At 40.9% G+C, this 18794-nt stretch overlaps 1 protein-coding gene across 1 annotated transcript in view; it reads right to left on the bottom strand.

Annotated features, from left to right (window-relative positions):
* The window catches only part of aspm (assembly factor for spindle microtubules), a 72052-nt gene extending 53541 nt beyond the window's left edge, over positions 1-18511 (bottom strand). Inside the window, exons 1-8 of the mRNA XM_080195854.1 lie at positions 18221-18511; positions 15288-15428; positions 10552-11830; positions 8342-8443; positions 5066-5212; positions 4502-4750; positions 1915-1982; positions 1567-1708 (exon numbers count right to left, since the gene is read on the bottom strand). Coding sequence (XP_080051980.1) covers positions 1567-1708; positions 1915-1982; positions 4502-4750; positions 5066-5212; positions 8342-8443; positions 10552-11830; positions 15288-15428; positions 18221-18484 — 2392 coding nt within the window. The 5' untranslated portion in view covers positions 18485-18511. The remainder of the gene's footprint in view (positions 1-1566; positions 1709-1914; positions 1983-4501; positions 4751-5065; positions 5213-8341; positions 8444-10551; positions 11831-15287; positions 15429-18220) is intronic.
* Positions 18512-18794: the final 283 nt, after the last annotated feature.

Below are 18794 nucleotides of genomic sequence, written 5' to 3'. Positions count from 1 at the left end.
GACAATACACATCTCTTTAACCTGTGCTTAATGCTCTCTCCACTCACATTGTCTGTACCTTTAAGACTTGATTACCTGTAAAGATCCGCATTCCAATCATTATTTTGTAAACTGAGTTTGTGTCTTTATATGTTCTGTTTGTAAATAGAACTCCCACTCACCTGACGAAGGGGCAGCAAGCACTCTGAAAGCCAGTGGCTTTTGCTACCAAATGAACCTGTTGGACTTTAACCTGGTGGTGCGAAACTTCTTACCGGTAGAGATGTCGCTGTGGGGAATGCACCAGGAAACAGTTAGCTGCTATGCTTTAGCTTAAATTCAAAACAGGCAGGTCAATTCTGACTGGACAAGGCATTGCTATGGGGAATGAACAAGGGAATGGCTGTCCCCCAAGACTTTTAGTTGAAAAAGATGCAACGCACGGAATGCTCTGTCTAAGAAGGACAGGGTCCATTGTGTGAATATAGGTATTTTCTCACTGGCACATGTTGCCTGGTGCATTCTCTATGGCAATGCCTCTAGCACAATTCAATCAATCAATCAATCACTCTTTTCTCATACAGTATAAACTATTACTCCCCTAACAATTAATATTCTTATAAATCTAACCTGATGAGTGCAAGATGAAAAGCTTAAAAAATGTGCCTCTTTTTTCAGCAACAATGAAGTACTGCATCATTGATCATAATCTTGATCTTGGGGCAAAAAGGTTCACGTATTAAGAAATTAACTTGTAGGTGACGGAGTAAAGGTTAAACTCATATGGCAGCAATTACAACAGATGCAGCATCCCTATGGAAGACAACCAGACCTGCCTTGACTATTTTAATCTAAATGAAAATATAATTTAAAACAATTGTAATCAGTGAGGGAAACCATAGGAATATCAGTACATGAAGTTGCTGTTCAGCTCACCATGCTGTCCCCATTGTAGGGATTTATTTTTGCATATGGTTATAGTATTAAACTACCAAGTTGAAATGTACCCTTGAAAGGGGGAAAAGTGAATTCAATAAATCTGGTCATGTGTGTTGGACGCAATGTGGAAGCTCACAATGGTCAAAAGTGTAACTAATCACTAACTTCATCCATGAAAGGAAAAGGCCACTCTTACCAAGTCTGGCATCTGATCTGTGTCACTGTGCTGAAGTTATAATGCTCTCTAAAGTAGATGAGTAAGCCACCTTAGTTATAAAAATGATGAAAACCATAGCAGAAGTAAAATCCACAACAGCATTTGAGAGGAAATGAATAAATATTTTGTAAAAAATTAGAAAACTTGGAAAGCTTAATCAACAATGCTATGTGCTATAGTTTCATTTTGTTTGGTAAATTCTAATGATTCTAATTTATGACTATGTTATCTGAATTAGCAAAATTAAAATCTGCTCATAGATGACTAAATCATCCACAATTTCATCTAGATTTCAACATGAGCCACAATCCTTTTGTTCTCAACACTGGTGAAGGCCTTTCAACACAATGAGATACTCCTGCAGCCTACATGTCGAATTTACAGTTTGAAACAGAATCCATAATCCGTGTATTTGAAGCAAATTTTCTTACCATCACGATACAAATGTGGCACAGTTGGATGCCGATATGCTGCAGTTATATCAGAATTCCATAATAGGTGATTTAAAATAAATCTAGCTATGCCAATCACATCACTGTTGCTTTCCAATGGGATCAGTTCACCAAATACGCACTAAAATGTGACACAAGATGAAGATTTCAGCCAGTGAACCAAAATTTATCCTTTCTCGTTGTAAGTAAAAACATAATTATACTCAGAGATGTTACACTTGTTCACAGCAAATACAATTTTTCATTTCTTTACAATTGTATGGTTTGAAACTCATTAAAAGGTGCAATAGAATTTCATTATGTTTAACTGTACTAAATAAACCTCACCTCCAGTCCTATTCGCAGCCACAGAGGATTATAAGACAAAAGCCATTTTAGGATTTTCTGTCGTTCTCCTTTATTGGAGGGGAAAATATACAGTGTTAACAGAGTAGCACTGAAAAAAATTCAAACAATACTAATATTCATGCTGACAAACTAATCTGCTAATGATGATTCCATGAAAACCATTACCATCTAGAAAGAGGGAAGCAGTTTCATGCAGCAACACCACAATGCTGATTTCTGTATAAATTTTTGACTTTGGCTAACTTATTTCTGATAAAAATTGTACTTGAACTATCAGGATAAGTGGGTTATTCGTTTAAGTCACCTTCACCCTCACTCTTGTGAGTTAAAATCAGCTGTCCACAAATAATACAAGTAATAGAATCTGAGGCATATGGTGTGATCCCATCAGCTTCCGTTTTATTTATCATCAACCCCTGTGAAAGCATTCAATGATATTGCAGCCAGACCTCATTAATAGGAATTTGGGAGGTCCATGTACAACCAACAACATATACCAAAGATTATTGCAAAGAGTTCTCTTAGGACTGGTTTTCGAGAACGAGGTTGCTTTCCAGTGGAATCAGTTCACCAAATACGCACTAAAACATGACATAAGATGAAGATTTTATCTACTTGGCCAAGTAGAACAAATAACAGGAGGTTGGTTATGGAAAAGGACAATGAAAGTCAACTTCAAATGGGCAAGAATGGATCTGGCCCAGACAATTGGAATCAAAGGTTGGCAGGCAAAATAGCGTTTGAACAATGGGTTGCATTTGGAGAAGAACTAGCTTGGGCTCAGACTAGGTGAAGTGGAAAGGCAGGGCAAACAAATCCAGATAAAGGAGATAAGGATTAAGATGAAGAAAAAATATGCTCATGACTGATGTCAGGTTGACAATGCATTCAAGAACCAAGCCGAATACAGAAGATATTGAGGGAAGATGAAAAAGCATATAAGAGAAGCAAAGAGATGGTATGAAGCGAGACCAGCAGGTAATTTAAAAAGGGAACCTAAAAATCTATTGTAGGCAAATAAATAATAAAAAGGATAGTATAAGAGATTAGGCACCTAAAAAGGAATTCATACTTGGGGGAAGGGGAATACTTAAATAAATACTTTGCAACAAGCAGTAATGCAGGCCATGGTGAAAGGTGTATTTTTTTAAAATGCGACCTGAGTGTCACCGGCTGGGCCAGCATTTATCGCACATTCCTAACTATCCTCCGTTTCAGAGGGCAAAATTGCTGTGAATTGGAGTCTCAGGTAAGGACACAGATTTCCTTCACATTACTCAACAAGATGTGTTTTTAATATCAATCGATAATGCTTTCATGGTCATCATTAGATTTTTTTGAATTCAAATTTCACTATCTACTGTGACAGCATTTGAACCCGGGTCCCCAGATCTTGCTGTAGATCTCTGAATTACTAGTCCAGTGAAAATAACTCTAAACCATTATCTTCATTTGAGAGAATAAAAATGGGCAAGTATAGATTCAATACCACCACCTGAGGAGTTAATTAGGCACCAAATCAATATGGCTTGCATCCAATAATATGGAGGGAAGGGAAAGCAAAAAATTGTGGAGCACAGGCCATAATTTTTCAGTCTTCCTTAGACTCAGGGGTGATGGCAGAGTTCTGCAGAACTGCAAATGTTACACTGTTGCTCAAAAAAGGATAGGCCTAGCAACTACAGGCCAGTCAGTTTAACCTTAGTGGTGGGGAAGATTTTAGAATTGAAGGTTTAGGACAAAATTAACAGCCACTTGGACAATGCAGGTTGATTAAAGAAAGTATAGATTGTTTCAGAATTGTGTTTAACTAACATGCTGGAGCCTTTTGATGAGGTAACAGAAGGTTGATGAGCGTAACGCTATTGGTATAGTGTAGGGCTTCCAACAGGCATTTGATGAAGTGCCACAAAGTTTGGGCAAAGTTGGAGCTCGTGGAAGAAAGGGGACAGCAAGAACATGGATACAAAATTGTTTGAGTGACAGGAAACTGAATAGTGGTTAACATTTTATTGACTGAAGAAAGGATCAATGTTTGAGCCCTTAAACTTCCTGATTCAATAGGCACAACTTCAAAATTTATGGATGATATGAAACATGGAAGCACTGTAAACTGAGAGGATGTGCACAACTTCAAAAGTACATAAACAGATTGTTGATGGGAGGACAAGTAGCGAATGAAGTTTAATGCAGAGAAATGTGAAGTGATTTATTTTGGTAGAAAGAATATGGAGTGATATCAAAAACACACCTGAGCAGAAGAACCTAATCGGAGATGTGCATAAATCTTTAAAGGTGGTAGATACAGATTGAGAACAAGGTTAATAAAACAATAGCATCCTTGGCTTTCTGAATAGGGACAGAGCGTAGAAAAGCAAGGAAGTTATGTTGAACTTGCACAGAACATTGGTTTGGCCTCAGCTGGAGTAGTCTGTCAGTTCTGGACACCAGGCAGAAGTTACAGAATAGCAACCATCAACGCATTCAGCTTATACATTATCCAAATTGAACCATAACATTCTTCAATTGGGGGTCACGTTTTAAATCTATATGCTTGGAAATTTACCAATGTCTTTCCAGAGATATCGGTCTTTCCGCACAACCAGCTGTTTAGCCTCAATGGCAGCTTCCAACTTCTGTATAACCTTGACCATCCCTTCAGATGTAAATAGTCTGCAAGCTGCACGGCGAAGGCGATTAAGTCGACATTTTGCAGTATATGCTCTTAGTGACATTTCTTCATTGGTTGGTGCTGCAGGAACACTAACTTTATGGTGCTGTATGTCAGAACCCATAAACAGCGTAGCAGTATTCACTGAAAAACAAATTCCAACAATTAGAATCATCATGACAGCAGGAATAAAAATTGGGAGCAATTTTCTCCTGCACCAAGTGTCTGGAAAAGATTTCTGTAACTGATTTTGTAACTGCTTAAAACTGAAAGGGTTAAGGCAGCACCAGAATTGAAAGAAAACTTTTGCAAAAGAAAATTCTTAATGCTCACAAAAGTTGTCAAAGAATGTCACAATATAATATTTTGGGTCTATGAACTAAATAGTTTATGATATACTTAATTCATAAAGAGAATAGTAAATACTAAAAGCTACACTTCGTAACCATTTCAGCTCACCTCTGGAGGACTCGGTGTTCACTGTAAAGTCATCAGGAGTAAGAATAAAATTTAACCACCACGTAAAGCCTCTTTCCTGCTTCTCTTTCCATTGTTCATCATAAAACATATTTTTGGCAGCAAATGGCATTGGATGTCTAGGAATAACTGCAAATACAAGTAAATGGGTAAAATGCTCATTAATGGAAATAACGCCATTCAACACAATAAATATAAAGAAACAAACAGAACAGCTTTTGCTGTACAACAATCTAGTCCAACAGATCAGCCATATACCACACATGTTTAATTGGGATCCCAAGTGTGGATAAATGCATTTCTGATTAGCAAATTTAAAAATTGAGTTTTTGCCACTGAGGTGATCTCAGTATGGTTTGTGGAGCATGCACTCGTACTTTAAGCTGTGTGTGGACTTGCTGGTAACATGTGAAAACAAAATGCAGAGCTCAAGTGTTTTTGATCAATCGGAGTGCTCTATTCCTTTGATTACTGAACCGTGGTAAATAATGGTGAAAGAAATGTCACTTAGCCATAAACAGCAAGTGTACACAAGGCATTTTCTGTTAGAATTAATGCATTCTGAATAGTTAGTTAAACACTGGGGGGAGTTTTACCAAAAAAATGGCAGAGTGTTGTTACTGGCGAGAAAACCGGCATGACAGGGATTTGGGTCTAAACACACCGATAAAATCTGACTGCACTGTGATTGGGACACCATTTTTAAAGGGTGCCCTGATCAGAAACTGTTGAATATCAAGTAGGGGGTGGAATCCAGACAGCGTGCTTGCTAATGACATGCTAATGTATTAAAATGTGCTTTCTGCAGTCCGATGGTGTTTCATGCCTCTTGGAATGTGGAAACTCATTGGCGTGAATTTCTGGATTCTGAGAACGCACAGCCACAGACAGAGAGTTCAGGTACAAAAAAAAATCGCCCCATAACCGGCACTGCCACTTCAAGACAATTCTTTTGATGGTTCGCAAACTTTCCTCTCCAAGGTGCCAACAAAAAATGTTCTAATCTAGATTGAATGAAGAACTCAACATTAATGCTAATCACCCCCAAGTTTGAAATTTCTCCAATAATCTATGAACTCAACCCACAAGCATAAAATATTCAAAGGATTATAAAAAAGTTGCTCACTTTGCCAATAAGTAGCACAATCCAAAGGAATTAGTTATGGTCTATATCTGCGCAGCCATTAAAAATGGAAAAAATAAATATTGCTTCTAATTCAGAATCAAAGGCTAGTAGATTTATTTTACTCAATACATGGTATATAAAACAGATCACAAATATAAATTGATAACACCGACAGGATTACACAAGAACCAACCTCTCATTGTAAAAGTAATTGAAAATATATTTTAAATAGTTTGCATCAAAATACAACTGTAGTCTCAAGTTACCCAAAACAAATTCTGAACAAGTAGCTCAAGACTTTCAGAAGATAGAAATCTGAAGCAGATGAGACTCACCAGAATGACCAAATGCAAACAGTTACAGGATGTCTAATTAAACAGTTTAACACAAAAATCCTCGATTGTCAGCACAGCCATGAGCTAACTGCCTTGTTAGGAATATTCCAACATTCAAAACATGTAAGCAAAACTGTAAAGATATATGCATTTCATGGAAGTTCAAAATATAATGGTGCAACATCATTGAAAGTGTCTGCCTTCTACACAGACCATTTTGCACGTAAAGTAACTTGCATCAATTAGATATATATTCAACATCACATGGGAATTATGGCCAGAATGTTACCACTTTTTGTCTAAATGCCGGGCAGACTTAAAACTGAGAGTGTTTTAGATCTGTTTTTTTTTGGTGCGTTTGCAGGCCCCGCGATAGGCATTCTGGATGCAAAATTTTGAGCAAGTCTGTAGATCACTGCAAAAGCCTGTGGGTGGGGCTCAACAGCGCCAAAAGTGTGCAGAGATGGGTAGTGAGCATGTGCAGACATCTGATGCTGCACATGCGCATTAACAGTAGCAGGGCTCTGACAGGCAAAGAGAGCGCTGTCAGGCCCCTGCTAGCCTGAAGCAGACCCCCCCACCCCAATATCACAGCCCAAGATGCAGCCCCTGTCGGCCCCTCTACTGCCCAGGCTAATCGTGGGACCCACCTCCCCCACCACAGACCTGCCATCCTCCCCCCACTGATTGCTGCAGAGTGGCAACAGGTCCCCTCCCTTTCTGTCCCCACCAATCACTGCAGAGTGACAGTGAGCCCCTCTCGCTCCCCACTGATCACTGCAGAATGGCAGCAAGCCCCCTCTCCCTATTAGCCCCGGCCCCCCACTGTGCCAGTCTGGCACTGCCCGAGGTGTAACCTCCCCCCTCCCTTGCCCTCGAACTCCCCGGGAGGGCCTTAATGACCTCTGGATCCACCAGCGAGGCCAGGACAACAGCTCCCTTTAATAGGAGCATGTGTATTCCTCACTGGCGAGAACCTCTCCCAGCAAGACCATAAAGGCAGGCAAGCCCGGATGATAGAGCGCCAGGCTTACCAAACACATTTGAGATGCGATTTCCGTATATTTAAATAAATTAATCAGCCTCTCACCCATTTCCGATGAGAGGCTAGCCGTGCCGGAAACCCTGCACTTGTAAAATGGTGCCAATCGTGAAAACCAGTGCCAGCCTAGCTGCTCGCTTTACGCCCCACTTTACAACTGTGAAAATGGGCACAACACAATGGTAAGATACCGCATTGGTTCAACCATCAAGTTGCATTGCTAAGGTAAATCCAATCCATCCAATTTTATTTTGTCTAGCTGCTGTGCACCAGTTCAGAAAAGTTCAAATTTCACACTATGAAATTAAAGTTTATTTATTAGTGTTGCAAGTAGGTTTACAGTAACATTGCAATGAAGTTACTGTGAAAATCCTTTAGCTGCCACACTCCAGTACCTGCTTGGATACACAGAGGGAGAATTTAGCATGGCCAATGCACCTAACCAGCATGTCTTTCGGACTTTAACCAATAAGAAATGGTTATTGTAACGCATCTCTAGATGCGCACTAATGCCAGCCATAATGAAAGTATATGAAACTATGACACTAAAAAAAACATTGGGTATTAAGTGGCTTGGGAAAATTGGAAGTATTTCAAATAGGTATGAGCTTCAGACATTATGAGGTTACTTCTGTGACTACTACTTCAATTGAAATGATCTTCAAAAAATAAAACTTTATATATTTATTCAGTTTACATTTTGTAAATAAACAAAATACGTAGCAAAGGCTTGCAAATACTGTACATTTACCTACCAGTCTTAGTCAATTTTCTAAAAGCAAAATGTGACTGCGCAACCCCAGGCATTAGCTTTCCAGGTTTTACTTGAGCAGTAGTGGAGGACCTAACATGAGCAACTGTGGAGTTCAACAAAAATACGAAAGTTACATCATAACCTATTAAAACCTTAATAATTAATCCTTAAAACAATCTTCTTAAAAACCACAAGAACAGAAAGATGAATGCTACTTCACAATGAATTATGCATGAGAATGCATATACACAAATGGCCTTGGTTTGGAGTTATAGCTGTAAATATGCCACTGGCAATTTACATTGAGAATAGTTCACACGTTTATTTTGGTAAATGATGCCACCTAGGAGAAAACATTATTGCATATGCAACATAAGTGCAGAGATTTTGAAAATAGGTGGAAACTGTGCAACACCCCTGATCAGCCTTATTTGGCAAGAGGCTGACAATGTATTCCATATTTGCATCTTAAATTGGACAATATGCTAATTACTACTGTCTATTTTGGATACCAAGGGCCTTATCAGATTACGCATAATGCAACGGTTACTTGGCTATGCGGTGATCGGAACCATGCTGTTTTGGAAACATTGGGAACAATTGTCCCAAAAGTGCTGAACTGGTGGGTAAATTGTTCTAGATCAGGACTGTTTTGTCAGTGCAGCTTCACACTCAAATCTCTGCACTGCAGAGATCACAATTGGGAATCTCATTAAAAACCCTGGGGAGGGTGCTATTTGCGCCAGAGTCTGACAGCTCCAGAACTCTGCACATGCACAGTGGTCCTGATCTGTCAGTCTCTCCGTTTGCTGGCCAGCTCTATTGCTGGCCAGCCTGGAACTCCCGCAGTGCTGCCCCTCCAAACCCAGCCCCCTCCAGCACTCCCCAGTCCCTCCACAACACAACCTCCCCACAGCCCCCATAACAATTCTTAAGGCCAGCCCCACTCCCCCTCCCCCACCGCACCCCGATGTCCAGCACCCCACACCCAGCAGTAACAATCTCTCCTACTCAGCAGACCTCCCCCTTCACCCCGGCAAACCCGCCAGCCCCAAGCCCACCCTGATCGCTGGTCTCCCTTCAGCCCAGACGGATCACCATGCAGAGTGGCGGGGACCCCCCCCCACTACTGATCACCCTTAGGCTCAGCCCACATTAGGCTCCTCCTCCTTGGCACTGCCCAATGGGAGTACTAAGGTGCCCCCAGGCATGGATATTTTGCCCTTTTAGGCAGCACCAAGGTGCCTATGCCCAGGGGGCAGCACCACCCCACCTCCCTACCCCCTGGGGGCCTCCCTTCATTCCAGCAGGGTCTCTCACTAGTTCGCCGAACGTGGGGAGCTACTCTAAACCCCACCAGAATGAAGTACTCCTGGCGGGGTGGGAGATGCTATCAGGACTGGCAAGTTCTTGATAATGAAATGCAAAACATATTTAAACTACATTTTAAAAAGTTAAATGACTTACCTGTCTTCCCGCCGGTTTCCAGCATGGTCTGGACTCCGACTGTTCTCCAGCTCTGGGAGGTGCAAATGCGTTCCCGGCGCATGTGCAAATCCCAAAAAAAGGCCAACGATGTGCATCACCCAGCCCGACCCGCCAGAAAAGTTACGGGTCGCAATGGGAGAATCGCCCTCATTAAACATGGTTAGATCACGAGGAGCTGAGTGGCACACTCATATGTCAGAGCCGAACCATTAAGTAAATGTCCAACCTCACATCGCTAAATGTTAATACATTTAAACACGACTGGAAACACTTCTATAATTCTAACAGTAGTTATATCATTATCAAGGTTAGAATGATCTAGTGGAAAGCACTGGAATTGCTGAACCTAATGTCATGCACTCTGAAGACCTGTGTTCTCTGATCATTTTGATGTCACTATGAAGTTCAATTTCAAAATATTTAAACTGCAGATGCATTATTCCTATTAGTCAATAGCATAATCATATTAAATTATAGAAGTGTCTGACAAGAATTGGAATTGCTTTCTTAAAGTCCAACTGGCCTCCAGCATTACAGGCCCATGGGATGTGGTACAATACATTGAAAAAAATCTAAATAAATCAAATATGCTGATCTGTACCTCCTTTAGTTTCAAATATCACTGCATAACATTTTATATCCATCAACTGTACTTATTTATGGTTTTTACTCTTTATAAACCCATCATATTCACTGCACAAGATTAAGTATATCAATTCATACCAGATTTTCTTTTCTGGAGTTGCTTCCCTCCTCCACACGAAGAGTATTTTTTCACAACACTTGATTTCCTATTCGATTGTTCCAGGTTTACAGATTTTCTCTTGGGAATATAAGGATCCTTTTCCTGTGCATCAGTTGATAAGAATTCCGAACTTCTTCTCTTTCTGCTTGAAATGGGTAGTTGGATTACAAGACTTGGATTTCTGTTTTCAGTTTCAGTGTACACAGCACTGGCAGACTGAGAACTGAAATTTGTTTTTACTTCAATAGCTTGCTTCCTTGGCAGTTTAACTTTGCTCTCCAGCTCCCAGGGTCCAATAGATTTAGTTTTGGCTCCTGTTGTTGTGTAGACAGGAAGCTGCTTGGTTTGATCAGTAGACTGATATGTGTGCTGTCTATGTGGCTGTGCACTCTGATGGTGATTAGAAGTTTTGGACTTTACAAAAAAAGTTAACCTCGATTTTGCTGGCTCCAGCTCTTCCACATTAATAACAGTTGGAGCACCCAGCGCTGGCCCAGGTGATCCGAGCGTTGCCACAAAGCCCAACTGTTCATTGCTCCTTTCCAGTTTTGAGGGATTTCCAGACTGCAACCCAACTTCATCCAAGGTAGGTTCAACAGCCTGTAAATGACTTAATCTTGACAAAGGCTGGTTCATAGGTTCCCATGTATCTTTCAAAAACTGGTCTGGTGACAACGCTGATGACTCAACAACTAGTTCAGCATCTTCATCAGGGACATAACTATCATTTACAAAAGAATCAGGGCTTAAGATCCGACGCACATGAACAGGAGTAGAAGGAGCAGACATACAAGGAAAACGTGTGGGTGTTTTGACAGAATACTCTTCCACTGGTTGATAAGCCAAGTTCACCATGGGCTCCACAAAAGTCTCAGCTATGAAAGGTTCATTGGGTTTTTTGTCACAAACCAGTCTCCTCTCATTTTGCAATGTGACTCCATTACTTTTGTGGACAGAGTTAATATAACATTTAAGTGAAAGCAGAGTACAATTTTCAAGTTCTTCCTTCTCTTGACTTGGGTGTAATATAGGGGATAATTGCATTATCTTGTGACCATCATACTCTGAAGGATCGTGAAGAGGGGGAACTCTATCTTCAACAGGAGTGAGATTTTCACATGACTGAAGGGGACTTCGAGGCTCCACCTTTTGTGATATGATTATCGTTTTGCTGGCAATTGATGCACTTCTTTTTGGTTTCAAAACAGCAGAACCTTCTGAGGTTTTCTTTCTTTTAATGGTTTCCCAAAGGCTTCGCTATGGAAATAAATTAAGTATTTAGACTGTGCAGTTTTAAAACACTGAACACCATACACTTGTAATACAAATCATCACTTTAATAACTGAAAGCAATTAGGAAGTTATCCAGAACCAGTACCCATATACTATTTTATATGTATGAATGTACTGTTGAAGGTTAAAAGAAAAAATAAAACAATATTTACTTGCTAAGTCCTTGCATATTAGTTCATGCTGAACTATTATGTTGTATTCCATGAGTAAATTAAACTCAATTAACCGCGGACATCATTGATTAAAAAGATTTTACTGTCCTGTAAGTCTGAAATTATGCTTCCATACCTGTTCATCATAACTCGTGACTTGCCTGGAATTCAAAAATTATCTCAGCCTGAAACATGCTCAATGACTAGTTTCCACGGCTCTGAGGTAGAGAATTCCAAAGATTCAAAATGCTCACAGAAGAGATTTCTCAAGGCCCAATGGGCAATCCCCTATTCTGAAACTATGCCTCCCCTATTTTAGATTCACATATGAAAGGAAATATCCTCTCAATATCTATACTGCCAAACCTCTCGGAATCTAATATACTGCAATAGGATAACATCATTCTTCTAAAATCCAGTATCTAGACACATCTTTCATCCAGGAATTAACTGAGTGAACTTTCTCTGAACAGTCTCCAATGCAAGTATATTCTTCCTTAAATAGGAGACCAAATCTGTAGGTAGTACTCAGCATTCTGTACAATTGCAGCAACATTTCTCCATTTTCACATAATCCCTTCTTACAATAAAGGCCAACATTCCATTGTCTTAATGACTTGATCTACCTGCTTGCTAATATTTTTCCAATTCAAGTATAAGGATATCCCGGTCCCCCTCTCTCACAGCATTCCACAGTTCCTCTCTAATTAAACAAGATTTCTTTCTTGCTGCCAAAATGGATAACCTCTCATTATAATCCATCTGCCAGCATGGCCCTCAGTCACCCATCTCAACTATTGATTTCCTACAGCAGACTCTGTCCTCCTCACAATTTGTTTTCCGGCCAATACATTCTGTATAGATTGTAAATAGTTGAGACCTTAGCACTGATATCTGCTCCACACCACTAACTGTAGTTTGCCAACCTGAAAATACCCCATTTAACCCAACTCTGTTTTCTCTTGGCCAATTCTCTTCTCATGCCAACATATGACCCAAACACCAGATGCTCTTGTGCAATAATGTTTAATGTGGAACCTTATCAAATTTAACACTCCCCATTTATCTATCTTGATCATTACATCCACTAACTCTTCACCCTCCAGCAACTCTTAAATATGCCAATCATGACTTCCTTATCACAGAATCAACATTATTTAATTATGACCTTGACTTTTTCACTGCCAGGTGATATGCTAACTGAGCCATGCTTTCTGTCCGCCTCTTTTCTTAAATAGGGATACAAGGTTTGCAGTTTCTTAATCGCTGGCTCCTTTCTCTAATATAGGGAATTTTGGAAGATTATTATCAATCCATCCACAATCTCTGCAACATTTCCTTTATTAACCATGGATGCAAGTCATTAGGCATCAAGTCCAGAGGACTTGTCAGCCTTTATCCCCCTTAGTTTGCCGAATACTTTTCTTTCTCTTGACTGTGCTTGTTTTATGTTATCATGCCTTTTCAGAGGAATTATTTTCCATATTCTGTGCTGTTAAAATGATCTAATGCCTGCTGCAAGATGGTTATGGAAAATATTTTTTGGAAGTTGAGACAACGTGTGGCAAGTGTAACAAGCATAGAGGAAAAGGTGACTTTGGACCCATAATTCTCAAAATACTGCAATGTTGTTTCCTTTGTATCATTTCTGGGTCTATTATGGACTAATTGATAGAAATTACCATTCGTTATCAGTTCCACTATCACTGAATCATTCCTCTTCCAGAACAGTCAAAAGTAAACTTGGTGGCCTTTGATTTTTTAATATCATGCTTAAAATCAACTGGTCTAAGTCGCCACAGCCGTTGAAAAGACAAAAGAAATGAAGAATACTTTGAATTTACTTTTGCAAAACAGACAGTTAACATTCAAGTTCAGAATTGTTGCTGATCGGTGCGCTGCGTTAGATAAAAATCATGGCCATTCCTTTTTAAAGAAGTTTATTGGAAAGAAAAGTGCAAATATTTGTCATTTGTGATAGGATCAAGTGCAATGGAAAAGGATAAACAAAACTTAATTATATAGTATTTTTAATGGAGTAAAACATCCTAAGGTGCTTCCTGAAGCTTCAAACAACATTTGACTTCAAGCCATGCAAGAAAACAGCCAAGAATTTGGGCAGAATGGTAGGTTTTAAGGATGCCAAAGGTGGATGTAGCTGTGCAGATGAACAGCTGTGCAAATACTGGGGAAAGCAGAGCGCCAACAGTTAAACAGTTGAAATTTTCAAAATGCATTAGTAAAGAATTTACAGAAAACGTTTTCCCCTGTCCCCGCTATCCAGAGCGCTTTGCAAGAGGGTACAGAAATATGGTCCATGAGGAAGTGATCAGATACAATCTCAGCTATGACTAAGACCATGCAAGCAGAGGGACCATGTGATGAGGGGGGGTAAATGTGACTAAGGGTAGATGCTTATATGGAAGGAGAGATTATGGGATTACAGGACAGCAGTGAAATTAGAAAAATGGCATAAGGCAGATTCCAATAAAGATTGAAATCACTATAAATGAAGTCAAACAGTACAGCAAAGGAAAGGATGCACAATATTTTGGGGAGGGTGCAGTTGACAAATGTTTGAAGAAAGGGCCAGAGATGGTGTAATTTGGTAATAAGGACTATTCTGCCACTATGGTCAGATTGCAAAGCAAAAAGTCTACAGAATGCAGCTGATGGCAAGGATGTTATTTATTAATGGATGACCATTCTGGAAGGATATGGCGACAGTGTTTGTGTGATGGGTTAGAGGTCTAGATGAATGATACGAAGAGTCATGTTTTTACTATTTAGTTATTATTAGTGTCACAAGAAGGCTTACATTAACGCTGCAATGAAGTTACTAGTCGCCACACTCAGGCACCTATTCGGATACGGAGGGAGAATTTAGCATAACCAGCCTACCTAATCAGCAGATCTTTCAGACTGTGGGAGGAAATCAGAGCACCCGGGGGATACATGGATAAACCCACGCAGACATGGAGAGAACGTGTAGACTCTATACAGATAGTGACCCAAGTCAGGAATCGAACCTGGGTCCCTGGTGCACTAAGGCAGCAGTGCTAACCACTGTGCCACAAGTTCAAATACTACCAAAGGAGTCGGAGAATTGAAATGCAGATAACCAAATAAAGATGGAATTAAAAAGAGTCAACATCAGTAATGGTTGCATGGTTGTCATAAAGGATGGGGAATAAAATGCTGAACAATGTAGTGTGTCAATAGTGTATCATTTACAATGCTAACTAAGAAACAGGAACAAATTCACTCACCTTCTTTTTGGGTGGGTTCTCTGCCTTGCCCAGTAGAATACAGAGAACTTTCACACAGCCAACATTAAATGTCACTGTTTCTCGGACACCTCCAGCATCTACTGGCGTCCAAGTTATGGTAAGGTAATATTTTTCTGCTGGCTGCAAAAGGAAGAACATATTTCAAAAGACCACAATTACAACAATAGCTTCCGTTAATCTCACACACAATTAAATAAATAAGGAAATGAAGGGCCATAACTTTCATCGAGGAGAAGTCACAATAAGATTGCCACACCACTCCTATTGACTTGCACAACAATGCAGCCACTTCTTTCTCTCCCAATCATCCAACTCAGGCTGAGCGAGACCGTTGCAGTACAGCAGGTTCCCCAGACCCTTTGTGGTACTAAGGATGATGCCATTCCCCTTTTTTACAGCACTGGTTGCCATAAAGCAGATAAGTTAGGATGGGGCAGGGGATGGGTGGAGATTAGGGTGGATCAAGGGGAAATCGGGTGGGGATGCAGTTGATCAGTGTAGGTGGTAGTCAGAGGATCCAGTAACATAGCTATCCAGGAGTTGGAAATGCTTTCTTAAATACGGTTGGAACTGTCCAAAGACTGTAATTAAAACTGGAGTATCAGATGGTTCCCAGTGCAATGTGGGGAGCCACTGAAGAGGTTCCCTAGCATATCTTTGAACTGCTCCACCACATACTATAATGCCCACAGGAAACAGAGATATATGCCAAGATATACATTGTAATTTTAGGGTTTGTTAAATAATTCTGAACACGTATTCTGTATCAGGATGCAGCCAATACTGCAAAATCATCAACACTGTAAATGCTATTTCTTATCACACTAAAGAAGAAAATGACAAAAAAAGTCATGATGTCACCAGTCGACTTCAATAAAATGCCAGAACTATAAATTACATCAGCAATCCATATGTGAATTCCATAACTGCAAAACGAATTCTGTTACCACCTCCCCGCCCCTCCATGGTAAGCTCTCACAACTTGGACTTTACAGAATTCAGTGTCAATTTTATTTAATCCTTTTCTAGTCACAGCCATGTACTATATTGTAACAGTTCAAAAGTTTATTTATTAGAGTCACAAGTGAGCTTACATTAACACTGTAATGAAGTTATTGTGAAAATCCCCGAGTCGCCACACTCCAGCACCTGTTTGAGTCCACAGAGAGAATTTAGCACGGCCAATGCACCTAACCACCATGTCTTTTGGACTGTGGAAGAAACTGCAGCACCCATAGGAAACATACGCAAACACGGGGAGGACATGCAAACTCCACACAGATACTGATCCAAGCTGGGAATCAAAGCGGGTCCCTGACACTATGAAGCAGCAGTGCTAACTACTGCACCACCAGTGACCACACATCCAAAGATGACTACGAACTAATGTCCAACATCTTTCGAAAGACAGAAAAAGCACATTTTTCTCCCAATGATGACAGAAATTTAGATAGCCAAGACACATTATCACAGTAACTTCATTACAGTGTTACTGTAAGCCTACTTGTGACTAATAAACAAAAGCAATTTTGTAGTTGGTGGGATTAACATGAATCTGATATTAAGCTAACTGACACCGAAATGAAAGCAGTTCTTTAACAATCTAATCCACTTTCTCCATTATCCATTTAAAGGAGCATGAAGCAAGTGAGAAATGGTCCACTTATTGTGTCATCTTCAAGAAATATGTCTGTAGCTTCTCCTTAATGAAATGAGCAGCATCAGTCATAGTTGCCCAGCAGAAATCTGGTTTGGTATTTTGTCAATTATTAAGTCCTGCGATTTCAAAAATCAAGCAGAATACTGACATAAGATCTAACGTGCATTAGTGGAAGGATGGCAATAACCCTAACTTTTGTTCAAGAAATTAACAAGATAGAAAATCATCTCTTCAACGGATCGATATAAATATTCCAGAAAACACCACATTGATTTTAATGTCAAAGAATTTGGTACCGAGATGGTTTGTAAGCCTATGATTTAAAACAAAGTTCCAATTTATTGTAAACTGAAGGTAATGCTTAATGATAACCAGACACAAGCAAGGGAACAGTTGAGTGAAAGTGGTAGGAGATCAGCAGGACATCCTTTAAGAGATGCAGTGCATATTGCTTTCAAATAAAGCAATACTTGTGGTTTTGTGGCAGTATACCACTGCTACAGTAGTGTCAGGATTTGAGCTAGCTGAACATAGAATCTGATTTCAAATCAGAATTTCATTATAGATTCCCAACAGTGCAGAAGGAAGCTATTTGGCCTATCAAGTCTGCACCAGTCCGCCAACACAGCATCTTACCTAGCCCCTATTTGATTTGATTTATTATTGTCACATGCATTAGCATAGTGGAAAGTACTGTTTCTTGCACACTGTTCAGACATAGTATGCCATTCAGAGAAGGAAAGGAGTGCAGAATGTAAAGTGATAGTGATAGCAAGGGTGTAGAGAAAGATCAACTTAATGCAAGGTAGAACCGTTCAAAAGTCTGACGGCAGCAGGGAAGGAGCTGTTCTTGAGTCTACTGGTATGTGACCTCAGACTTTTGTATCTTTTTCCCGACAGGAGATGGAAGAGAGCATGTCGGGGTGCTTGGGGTCTTTAATTATTCTGGGTGCTTTGCCGAGGCAGTGGGACGTGTCGACAGTGTCAATGGAAGGGAGGCTGGTTTGCTGCTTATCCCTTTAACCCCTCACATTTCCCATGGCTAGCCCACTAACCCACACATGTTGGGATAGTAAGGGCAATTCAGCTTGGCCAGTCCACCTAACCTGCACACCCCGGCTCAATTTTCTCTGGAGACTGCAGTGGAAACGGTGCCACTGGCAGATCTCTGCAGCTCCATAACCCAAAAGCAACTGACAACTTAAAATCAGAGACAGTATTGGCCACGAGTCGAGGGAATTGCCCTTCTTACCTCGACCACAAATTTCCGTTCGCTGACTGCAAACCCCTTGGAGCTGGGGAACTTGTCGATCGCCACCAGGACCGGGACGCTCTCGGGGTTTTCGATGGCCAACACCTCGGATTTCGAGCAGCCGGTCCGCACGGTGTTGAAACAGACGAAGGGGGTTCGGGCGAAGTGAGTGAGGGTGAGGACGGGGACATCCTCGCCTCCTCCTTCTCCTCCAGCTGCAGCCGGGATCCCGCGGTAGGACCGCGGGGCTGTGCGCACCTCCATCGGGACCTTTCTGCCAACCTGAGCAAAAGCTCTTGTTGCTGTCCTCGGGTGACTCGGTTTCCAGGCCGCTGCTCCGTAAACAGCCGTTACTCTCTCTCGGTCTCCCCGTCTCTGCGGTGCGGAGCCTGCGCCCCGCCCCCCGTCCCGCCCGATACCCCATTCAAACTGCGAGCTCCAGCCAATCAGGCACTGGGCAGCCGCATTCCAGTCACCAATCAGACCCGCTGAGATGTCAGCCAATGGGAGAGACACTCCTCGCGGGCCAGCTCCGCCTCCAACTTTCAAAACCCCGCCCCCTCCACCCCGCCCG

The sequence above is a fragment of the Carcharhinus amblyrhynchos genome, chromosome 9, assembly GCF_965287045.1.
Source record: "Carcharhinus amblyrhynchos chromosome 9, sCarAmb.v2.hapA, whole genome shotgun sequence".
In the NCBI taxonomy this organism is placed as follows: Eukaryota; Metazoa; Chordata; class Chondrichthyes; order Carcharhiniformes; family Carcharhinidae; genus Carcharhinus; species Carcharhinus amblyrhynchos.
This window is presented reverse-complemented; position numbering and strand designations above follow the sequence as displayed.